This window comes from Lipotes vexillifer, unplaced genomic scaffold, assembly GCF_000442215.2.
Source record: "Lipotes vexillifer unplaced genomic scaffold, Lipotes_vexillifer_v1.1 scaffold612, whole genome shotgun sequence".
Taxonomy (NCBI): domain Eukaryota; kingdom Metazoa; phylum Chordata; class Mammalia; order Artiodactyla; family Lipotidae; genus Lipotes; species Lipotes vexillifer.
Genome location: NW_006784340.1, coordinates 931281 through 943660, shown reverse-complemented (window position 1 = coordinate 943660; position 12380 = coordinate 931281). Strand labels below are relative to the sequence as shown.

The following is a 12380-nucleotide window of genomic DNA, read 5'->3' as shown; positions in this document are numbered from 1 at the left end:
ATCAACACTATAATCAAACTTTTCAATTTTCCCAAGCTGATTTTGTTTTATTTTTTGTTTATCTGAATGCTGATGAGGTTATTGCACTTCTTTGGTGATTTTCTGTTTGCGTTCCAAGCTTTTTTTTCTTACTGATTTGTAAGTGCTCTTTACATTGTCTGACTACTAATCCTTTTATTGTATTTTACATGTTAAAAGTATTTTCACCTAATTTGTCACTTCTTTTCAATTTAAAGGGCGGACAAGTGGTTAGGAATCTATGCTCTCACTGCCAAGGGTCTGGGTTGGATCCTTGGTCAGAGAACTAAGATCCCGCAAGTTGGGGAGCATGGAATAAAAAACAAAACAAAAAACAAGACATCATAGAAGCTGATCATATTCCAACGTCAGTCATATATAGTATGCCCATGATTCATATCTATATGGTTCCTACTGTGAAAGATAGAAAGCATTTGGTCTCATTAAAATTTAAATAAAATCAAAGTTTACATTGGAATACTTTATATTCATTTTACGGTTTTTATTAAAATAGTGAACTTAATTAGTGTTTTAAAACTTAGAAGGAAACTACAAAATTCATTATAAGAGGCAATTTACTTAGGGTGTAAAAAAAATTATATTTGCTAGCTTACTGTGCGGTTAGCATGACATTAAACAGCTACTTTTCCCCTCTGTGGTGGTGGGTAGGAGGACCTGGAGGAGGTGTTGGCAAGGGTTTTACACATTTAGTCTCATGTGATCCTCACAACTATTCTGAATGGTAGTTGTTTCTATCCCCATTTTATAGATGACTGAAATTTAAGGAGATTGTCCAACCAAGACTGAAGAACTGGGACATGCAACAAGGTGGACCCTAAACTCTACACTGACTTAGTCTCCCAACTTGTCACTGGGAGACCATGAAATTATGGACAATATAACATAATATAGATGCTCCTTCCCACACCTGAAATACTACTTTTTTCTTAAAAGGAGTTGCTACTTTTAACATGTTCTGACTATACCTTTGAACATTTAATGGATCAAATATTTTTGGAAAGCATGTACAAGTAATAAACCGGAAGCATTATGTCTTTGTAGCCTGTGCAGTGCACTATATCTGCTTTATTATCTCATGTCACATTACAATAGCCAAGTTAGTTGCCCATTACTCGTTCTTTGAGACTTGATTTACATCATATATCCAGTCTATTGAAACCACAATTCACAACACAAACTCTGAAACTGTTAATTACTACAAATTGAACAAAAGATGGATTACTCATGTTCCCTCAATTGACCATGATATAGTATCAACCTACTATTTTTCTGAATTTTTTCTGTTAAAAATCAGGAATTTTTGAACAACTGGAGAAGAGAAAGTGTTGAGCAGGAGCTCCCTGAAAAAGTAAAAAAAATAGTTTCCTTTTATAAAGGGGGCTAAAACATACATGGCTTCTCCACATGGGACCAACTGCCCTGTTGAAAGACAACCTTTTAAATTTAAGTACAGTGAACAGATTCGCTCTGGTCTCTTTCCTCTACTTTTGTGAAAAGGAAATAAAGTAACTGAATTGTAGCTTAAATCTGCAAATTCTCAGCAATGAACCTCTGTGCCTAGCAGCATAGAAGGCAGCAAAATTAGACAAAGAACGTTGCATTCACAAGGGGTTCATGGGAGGTCCATTTAGAGGACCTCGGATGAAGGACAGGGAACTGATGCAAACATTTCATCTGAGAAGACCATGAAGAATGAATAGGCTTTCAGTAGGTACAGGACATGGATTTGGTGTGAGGGAGGGTATATTTGAGTGGCAGCTTCTGAGTAGAAAAACAGTTTCAGCAAAGGACAGGAGTCAGCTGAGTGCCACATCTGGAGAATGGCAGAGTGTTCAGTTTTCCCTGTGTGTAGTACCATGAAAAGGTATAGTACTGGGTACATCTGCAGAGGGAGCCAGGGACCACAGCAGATGGTGATTTCAGGAAAGGTGATCTCATGAGAAGAGGCCTAGGGCCTAAGTCAGGCCCAGCATGGAGAAGCACATGGTGACTGTCTGTGGGGAGCAGGAGCCGAGGAGGGACCTAAGCTTGGACCTGAGTTGTTAAATGACTCCCTCCGTGGGAGAGAGGGAAGTGAGAGAGAAGATGATGACCAGGAGGTGTGGGCATGGAATCTTTCCCAACACAGACCAATAGATGGTTCCACAATCAGGTAGAAATTATTAGGAAGAGACTCAAGGTTCTGGGTCTAGTCCCCCCACAGTCCAGCCCCTGGTAGAACTTCTGACAAGATGACAGGAAGCTGCAATAGAGCCTCAGCACATTTCACCCTTGGTGACCAGGTTCCTTCCACTCCCTTTCATTCCAGCTTCAGAAACAAGCTAGCTGTTTAAATGCCAAAGAAGCAAGGCCACTTTGAGGTCCTTCACTCTTGAATGCTGGCTGAATCACCTTTACATAATGCATCTCACATCTTGTTCAGGCTTAATTTGTGTGTGTGTGAGGATTAGGGTTTCATCCTATTCCAAATTCTCTATGTCTTTATTTTTTTCAAAACATATAATCTCAGGATATTTAAAGTTGCTAATCCCCTTAAAAGGACTACATAATACATATGGCAAGATGCTGTGTGAAGAATTCACTGTTGTATTATTTCCCACACTTATTTTTGACCACATGAACCTCCTGTTATCAAGAAGCAGAGTGAGGCAAGCACTGCCCCAAGATGGGGAGGTAGAGAGGAACCAGGGAACAGAGAGCATACGTTCCTGGACTTTAAAAGCATTTGTCTAAGCAGAAGGCAGAGAGATTCGCAGGACCTGTAGCTGAACAAACTCTTCTTCCTTCCCCTCCTGGATAAGGTAAAGCTTTTTTGAGGAGGAAGGATGAAGACACACGAGAAGGAAAGAAGGTCTCAGAAGAGATTCAAATTCCAGCTCACTTGGGCAAAGTCTTTGGTGGGGGCAGTGAGGAGGGCAGAGATGTTTGATAGAAGTCTCTATGTTTGGGGATTCAAGAGTGGAAAGGTTGGGGGCGCAGTTCCCACAGCGAGCTCTGAGAGGTCCTAGCCATGCAGATGTTCCCTGTACTATATGACCTGGGATGGAATGGGGCAGGAGAGATAGCTTCCTGGGGTGTCAGAGGCTCAGCCCCCAAGTCTCCAAACCCAGAGAGTGTGGAAGAGTAGGCTAACCTTCCCAGACCCCTGAGAAGGTGAGATGACAGAGCAAGGAGCTTGTCCCACAGAAGTCCTGCCTTCATGTCAAGGGGACACAGCCAGAAATGGGAACGTGTACTGGGAGCTGGAAGTCAGGGAGGGCTGTGCTCACTTCTCAGGACAGCAACGTGGAAGGGTGACCCCCACTCAGTACTCAGAGCAGATACCAGCACAGGCAGTCTCAAAGCCTCAGTACAATGATGCCAACTGAACCCCTGGAACAAAAATAACACTCAGGGAAGAAGTAGAAGAAAGAGAAGTGCAATTCTGTTTGTCTGACTTTAAGCCTGATATGATAAAGAAATCACCAACACATTGAAATTTGCCTTTAGGCTAATTGATTATGTTTTCTGAGATGTGGAATAGGGGCTTAATATAAAAATTAAGTTCAGTTTTGGGAAAATATAGAAAGTTAGACTTTTTTCCCCTGAATTTGTGGCCTAAAAATAACATGCATTTGGGCTTCCCTGGTGGCGCAGTGGTTGAGAGTCTGCCTGCCGATGCAGGGGACACGGGTTCGTGCCCCGGTCCGGGAAGATCCCACATGCCGCGGAGCGGCTGGGCCCATGAGCAATGGCCGCTGAGCCTGCGCGTCCGGAGAGGGAGAGGCCACAACAGTGAGAGGCCCACATACCGCAAAAAAAAAAAAAAAAAAAAAAAAAAAATAACATGCATTTGGCCTAGTCCATATAGCTTGGCCCTTATCCATTGACTTAGTTGTTCTTATACTATGCTACAATCACTAACCAAGTCATATTCGCTCCCTTTATTCCTACTAGAGGGAACCTTTTTTTCTCTGAAAGTCAACTCTAGTGAAGCTCAGAATTCTCAAGAAGAAAATATTGTGCTGTGAAAATACACTGTGTTCAGCACTATGTATGCAAAAGCTAACCAATCAAACTAAAAGGAACAGAAAGAAAAGATAGGAACCCTCCTCTCATTCAATTACCTGGACAAGAAAAATTTATCTCAATCATGGAAAACAGACAAAATGACCATTGCTTGATTCTCTGATATCATGTTATGACATTTTCTAATAGCTTTACTTGATTCTAATCTAATACTCTTAATCCACACTGATAAAGGTGAAGGCAGTTACAGTCCTGTAGAGTTAGTGGTTAACCTATAGAAATTGACATGTTGGTATGACTTTATAGGCCAATCAAGATGTTAATGACAAAAATGATATGCCTTTATTGCCCCACAGAAAATTTGCCAATCTTATGCTTAATTTAGCAATGTTGCTTCAGCTTTTCTTTACTATATATATACTTATTTTACTATATATATATACTATATATACTTCTACAACTATAAAAATATACTTATACAACTATAAAAATCCCTGTCTCCAAATGCTCGTGAACAGGCTCTTTTGTCCTCCAACTGGTTCCATCATTAAGGGAATTTAAATAAAACTAGGATTATTGCTAAAAAATAACTTTAAGAATTGTGCTTTTTGGCTTCCCTTATGGCATGGTGGTTGAGAATCTGCCTGCCAATGCGGGGGATACGGGTTCGAGGCCTGGTCTGGGAAGATCCCACATGCTGCAGAGCAACTAAGCCCTTGTGCCACAGCTACTGAGCCTGTGCTCTAGAGTCCGTGAGCCACAACTACTGAGCCCACATGCCACAACTACTGAAGCCCATGTGCCTAGAGCCTGTGTTCCACAGCAAGAGAAGCCACCACAATGAGAAGTCTGCGCACTGCAGTGAAGAGTAGCTCCTGCTTGCCGCAATTAGAGAAAGCCCATGCACAGCAACAAAGACCCAACACAGCCAAAAATAAATAAATTTTAAAAAAAAAGAATTGTGCTTTTTGACTCCAATATGGTAAGAAACAATAAGTAGCTTCTTATAAATAAATAAGAAACTTATAAATAAATAAAATTTAAAATTTTAATTAACATGTCATCTAAAACATCCCAAATAATCTATGGAATCCACAGTGAGGAATGTCAATTAACAATGAATGAGATCTCAGCTGTATTGGAGGGCAGGAAGGTGGTCCAGCCAGAAGAGGCCTCTTGCCTGTTTCTCATTACTATTCGCTCACCAGTCACCATCTGCAATACTCAAATTACTGTATGACAACAATTCAAAGGGTAGTTGTAAGCACTCTGAAACAACATTTTAAAATAATAAATAAATAATTATTATTTTTGTCTGTGTTGGGTCTTAGCTGCTGCACACGGGCTTTCTCTGGTTGTGGTGAACAGGGGTTACTCTTCGTTGCAGTGGGCGGGCTTCTCAATGCAGTGGCTTCTCTTGTTGTGGAGCATGGGCTCTAGGCACACAGCCTTCAGTAGTTGCAGCATGCAGGCTCAGTAGTTGTGGCTCATGGGCTCTAGAGCACATGCTCAATAGTTGTGGCTCACAGGGTCTAGAGCAAGTCTCAGTAGTTGTGGTGAATGGGCTTAGTTGCTCCGCAGCATGTGGGATCTTCCCAGACTAGGGTTCGAACCCGTGTCCCCTGCATTGGCAGGTGGATTCTTAACCACTGCAGCACCAAGGAAGTCCTGAAACCACTTTTTGAATCTCAGTAATCATTAATAATGGCAATTTGGAATTTGAAAGCCCTGCTTTTCTACATTGACTCAAATATTTGTACACTAAGCTACAATCATCACCCAAGCCACATAGACCTCTCTTTACTCCTACCAGAGGGTGGTGTAGCTTTCTTCTCCTCCTTTCATTTAGCCTTTTTCCAGCGCAGAGACCCCCCGGGGCAGGGTTGTGGGCTGTGTTAACAGCTAATTTGCAGTCTTCACTTGGGCTTGAATTGGGACCATCAATAACTTTTGTGAGATTGAGTATCTTTTTGAAAAGACATTGTCCTCCAAAGAATATGTAAAAATCTACAACTGGTCCACACTCCCCCATTGCCTGCCTGGCATGAAAAACTAGGACGCAATTCATCACTGATATAGAAAATGTGTTATCTCCCACCTCTTCCCCAATCTGTAGTCTAACATTAAAATATCATTTTTCCCCTAGTCTTTAAGTAATCACAAGATTACTTATTCAGTTGCTCTCAATAGCAGGAATAAACAAGGGTTTAAACAGTGGTAGGTCTGCATCAGTTACAAAATAAGTAGTTTTCAGGGGCCTGATCTCAGAGGAAATACTCAAGATATATGCAAACTTTGCTAAAGATGCTTATAATATGGTTGCAAAATATAACTAACATACCCAAATCCCAACAAACAATATAGAAAAATATATAATTATATGTCAAATTGCACAGTGTAGACTAGTATAATAAGAGTTTTGATTAAAGTCTGGTAAGCACATTTCATGTGCTAAAAGAATTGCTATACAATAAAATTAGAGAAGGCATTTACAAAAAATCACCTTGGCAATTGTGATATCTAGTATTAAGTATTCTATGTTAATAACTAACTTGAAAGCAAGCTACTGAAAGTTGCTCATAATATGGACAACTAGAATATAGCTGTGCTCTCTGGAATATTTGGGTGAAACATTGACTACTTTACATAGATGTAATCTTTATGAACAAAAGATAAGTATAAAAATAGATTCTCAGTCATCTAGTATGATAATTAAGAGCCTGGAAATCATGAAGAGACAATTTCTATTCAAAATGCAGAGCATAATAATTCCCATCTATTAGTTCAGTGCCTGGGTATTAGCTGCTGAAAAATGAAAAACCCAGCAAAGGAGGGGGAAACATCAGTGTTAATCCAGTCAAAGTTGGCCATAGTCTTAGTTGACATTACATTTGCATTTTAAATTTGGGTTTGACTGACACTCCCAAAAATTTACATTTGACCTACACAAATAGCATCCATAACATTAAAACGTACCCTATTAACTTGACAAAGAATAAGTTTCTCATCATATGTTTTGGCATGATTTAATTTTCACAAATATACAACATCATTTCCCCTATCTCAACAGGGAAGGACTGTTTCTTTTATATATATAAAAGACCCTAGACATTTTTCCAATTCAAAATATCCAATTGTTTGATTAATTTGACTCTATAGACAACAGAACCAATAAATTATTTTTAAAGAACTGACACAATATACAGAAATCTGTTGCTTTCTGTACACTAACAATGAACTATCATAAAGAGAAATTAAGAAAACAACCTCATTTATAATCACACCAAAAAGAATAAAATATCTTGGGATAAATTTAACCAAGAAATTGAAAGACCTATAATCAAAAAGCTAGAAGACATTGATGAAAGAAACTGAAGATGATACAAAAAAATGGAAAAGTGTCCTGCACTCATGGACTGGAAGAAATAATATTGTTAAAATGTCCATACTACCCAATGCAATGTATAGATTTAATGCAATACCTATCAAATACCAATGACATTTTTCATGGAAATAGAACAAATAATTTTAAAATATATAGAACCACAAAAGATCCTGAAGAGCCAAAACAATATTGAGAAGAAAGAATGAAGCTGAAGGTATCATGCTCCCTGACTTCAGACTATACTACAAAGCTACAGTAGTCAGAAACAGTATAGTACTGGCACAAAAACAGACACATAGCTGAGTAGAGAGCCCAGAAATAAAACCACACACATGTGGTCACTTAATCTATGACAAAGGAGGCAAGAACATACAATGGGGAAAAGACAATCTCTTCAACAAGTGATGCTGGGAAAACTGGATAGCTACATGTAAAACAATGAGATTAGAACATTTCCTCACAACATATACAAAAATAAACTCAAAATGGAGATTAAAGACTTAAATGTAAGACTAGAAACCATAAAAGTAGAAGAAAACATAGGCAGTACACTCTTTGAAATAGGTCTGAGCAACATTTTTTAAATATGTCTACTCAGGCAAGGCAAGCAAATGCAAAAATAAACAAATCAGACCTAATGAAAGTTAAAAGCTTTTGAACAGTGAATCAAACTATAGACAAAAGGAAAAGAAAAACTACTGAATGGGAGAAGATATTTGCAAATGATATGTCTGGTAAGGGGTGAATCCAAAATAAATAAAGAACACACACAATTCAATATAAAACAATTAAAAATGGACAGAGCACCTGAATAGACATTTCTCCATAGAAGACACACAGCTGGCCAACAGGCACATGAAAATATGCTCAACCTTGCTAATCAAGGAAATGCAAATCAAAACAACCATGAGAGATCATCTCACAACTGTCAGAATGGCTATCATCAAAAAGACACGTATAAATACCCTAGCACACTGGTGGTGGGAGTGTAAATTGGTTCAGCCACTATGGGAAACAGCATGGAGTTTCCACAAAAAATTAAAAATAGAACTACCATATGATCCAGCAATCCCACTTCTGATTATATATCTGAAGAAAACAAAAACACTGATTCAAAAAGATGTATGCACCCCAATGTTCATTATAGCATTATTTACAATTACCAAGATGTGGAAGCAACCCAACTGCCCACCAACAGATGAATGGATAAAGAAGATGTGGTGTATATATACAATGGTATATTACTCAGCCATAAAAATGAATGAAATTCTGCCATTTTCAGCAATGTGGAAGGACCTAGAGAATATTATGCTTAATGAAATAAGTCATACAGAGAAGGACAAATACTGTGTATTTTCACTTACATGTCGAATCTAAAAAATAAAGCATACAAATGAATAGAACAAAACAGAAATAGACTCACAGATACAGAGAATAAACTAGTGGTTACCAGCGGGGAGAGGGGGAGGTGCAAATTAGGGGAAGGGGATTAAGAGGTACAAACTATTACATATAAAATAAATAAGATACAAGGATGTAATGTACAGCACAGAAAATAGAGCCAATATTTTATAACTCTAAGTGGAGTATAATCTATGAAAATAGAGAATCAATATGTTGTACACCTGAAGCTAATATATTGTAAACCAACTATACTTCAATTTAAAAAAATTACTCATCCAGAGAACTTTTGGACATAACTGAGTTTCCTGCAGCTAGAGGCACTTAAACAGCATAACGTTACATAGTAAGTAGATCAGGTATAAAAGGTATTCCTTTTCCAGTTTTCTTTTCTTTCTACTGATTATATCAAGGGTTAAGTTTCAGTATGGAACAAGTATGTCATCACCATCTTTGAGATATGAGCTAATGTTCCTTCATAACAAAGAAAACAGACCTCAGGATAAGCAGATAACAGTATCTACTAGAATTTAATAATGTTGTTTTGCTTAGATTTGCATTTATTTTTTTATAATTGTCACCTATTATGGCAAGTGACGCTATTCTGGTTTCCCATTTGTAACAAAAATATAAACTTCCCTTTAGATAACTTTAAGTTGAGAAAGTAAGTCAAATTAAAGAAATCGATATTTGGAAAATAGTAATACAGATGGTACTCAGATACAGCCAAATTTGTGCCATGGTAATCTATAAGTGACAAAGGTTAGGGAAATAGAGCTAAAATAATTAATATGTGTAAAAAGTGTTTATTCACTCATTGATTCCATGTTAATTACTGCTAATATTTTCATCCATTCAGTATAGAAATTCCTAAATTTTCAACTCTGTTGTCAGAGAACTAGTCTGTTATTTAACCTAAAGAATATCTTATCAAATAATTTATACAATCTAGTTAGTATTAAAAGACAGAACAAGAGGATTTTTAATAGTGTTAACTTGAAACAGCTTCATGGTTATTTGTTTTACAGGAGTTTGGAGGTACATTAAATACTGCTGTATGACCACAATATGAACCTAGAAGTTCACATTTTAGAGTACAATATAGGCAAGATCATATTCTAATACAGCCACTTAGCACTCTAAAATAATAGCTCTCACCCTTTGTTCTGCCATAGCACATGGAAAATGATGTTCACATACTAGATATAGTCCTGGGAGCATACCCGGGTTTTGCCAAAATTCTCTCATATCTGACATTTTTTTTTCCAGAGCACTTAGGCAATACAGGACTATAGCTATTGGTTATACATAATGGAAAGAATACTGATTTGCAGAGAAGGTGATCTAAGTGGATGGGGCTGGTACCAGTTGTTTGTGATTTGGTAAAGCAACCAACAGTCCAAGTTTACCCGCAATATTTTAAAAAGTATGACTTTTATAACATGGAGAAAAACCATTTTGCATTAAGATGAAGAAAAAAATTGTTTTTTTTTTTACTTGAAAGTGGAATAACTTGTAAGTAGTAACCCAAATTTTCTCATATGCATTACTGTGTTCTACAAGATTAGTTGAAACTAATCACTCCTTTATAGGTAAACTTTAGCATTCACTGACAACACTTAAAATGCTATAGTACATTCTGTTTTAAATTTAAAATATATGAATCAGTAAATTTTTAAAAAGTAGATGGTATAACAAACTGTAGGTCTAAGAAATATAATATATTACATGTTAACTGTGCTAAATAGTTTGTTTAAAAATCCAGAGATCTGATCAATTTTGCTGACATAAAGCCAAGTCTTAAACTAGCTAACTCAACATACACTTTAGGAAAAATAATTCTTATTATGAATCACAACTGAACTGCAAATTGCTTACATATGTATGTATTCTGCTATCACTATTATAAAATCAATCAATGACAATCATTTTAACTTCATGATTATGTTATGAACTTACCTTATGCCAAAATAGCAGGAGTAGAGCATGGTCAACATGACAGCTTTAGATATGTTAATAACAAAGCTATCTGTTTTTTGCATCTATGCTGATCGTGACAGATTGGCCCCAAACTGTCAATAACTCTTCCAAAGCAAATTTAATAAATGTGGAGACATGGACTAATATTACAGTAAATCAATTCACATCTCCTTTGTTCCCTATACCTATTAACTCTACAAGAGAATGTGAATTAAGGAAGCCAAAGTGAAAATAACATTAAGCAATAATTCCAAATTAACCAAAGTAGTAAAATAGAACTTTATACTCGAATCATACACATATGTTAAAAGCACAGTTTTTTTTCCTGAATTGTCCAGGTTTAGTTAAAAACTTTACTATTACTGTTGAACTTTGGTCCTCTTTAATAGAAATTAGGAATATTAAGGAATACACTCTTTTTTCTCAAACAATTACTATAAACTTTTATGTTTTAAGAATCCATAATTTTTACATTATTAGAGAAACAATGTGATATAACACAGCTTTAATCAAATACAAATAACTAAAATTATCTGTGTCAGAGTAATGGAGATAGAATAAAAGATATGCTTACTCATATCATATAGGTGTAGAGCTTATAGAAATATGTATGTAAAACAAGGTTACTATTTTTTGTTAGTAGGTATGCAATGTAAGCATCAAAATTCAACTGGCTAAAATTCCTACTAAAGCAAAAATACAAATTTTAGTAAAACAGCCTATATATTTCATCAAATAAGTGAACACAGAAAGCATTTTGATACTGTTAACATGCCGAGCTAATAATGATGGACAAACAAAACAAGATTCTCTGGCTGACTGTACTAAAGTTACCTCCCAAGCATCATTCAGGTATTCAGGCCCAACCATAATTCTGTGTTCACCCATTGTGTGCTTGAAATCAACTTGATCTAATAAGTACTACCATGGTCTTTGAGAATGCTAAGTGTCACAGCGGGAAGGCTATGGGACTGCCACCCCATCACTAACTCGGCCTCTAGCTCCTTAACGTGGGCCCTGAGCATGAGGGGTGGCACTTTCAGAAGCAGGTCAAGAGGCAGCAAAGCTGAAGAAATAAAAGGGGGAAATATATGAAACTGTAATATGAATTGCACTGAATTTCAGGGAGGTGTGTATGATGTTATTGCTGCCAACACTAAATTACCTGGCCTTGGTCTTGATCCTATTCCACCAGTGAAGTCTCTGAAAACAGAATTAGAAGGAGTTATTCAACTTGGATTTGACTAACATTTACTGAAAGCTTATACCCCGCTATGGTTTACATAGGAAAATATAGGTTTATTTTCCCTCAAGACGCCCTCAAGAGTTTAATAAAGAGAGAAAATAGACATATTTGAACCCAGAGCAGAACTGACATTCTATGACCAATGGAAGAACCTTGTCCTATCACAGTTGTTTATAAGCTCTAAGAATAATTACGAGCCTAAATTTTAGTACAGTACCTTGAATGATTTTGTTACTTTTAAAATCAAAATACTTATTTTGTATTAAAAAGAAAAACCATTTAAAATTTTATATGTAGTATTTTCCATGCTTTATTCCTGCT

The 12380-nt window shown here is 36.8% G+C and overlaps 1 protein-coding gene across 1 annotated transcript in view; it reads right to left on the bottom strand.

Annotated features, from left to right (window-relative positions):
- Positions 1 to 12380, bottom strand: part of NEK10 (NIMA related kinase 10) — a 299100-nt gene that overhangs the window by 55733 nt on the left and 230987 nt on the right. Inside the window, exons 29-31 of the mRNA XM_007456721.1 lie at positions 11979 to 12016; positions 11739 to 11879; positions 10416 to 10417 (exon numbers count right to left, since the gene is read on the bottom strand). Of these exons, the coding sequence (XP_007456783.1) occupies positions 10416 to 10417; positions 11739 to 11879; positions 11979 to 12016 (181 nt within the window). The remainder of the gene's footprint in view (positions 1 to 10415; positions 10418 to 11738; positions 11880 to 11978; positions 12017 to 12380) is intronic.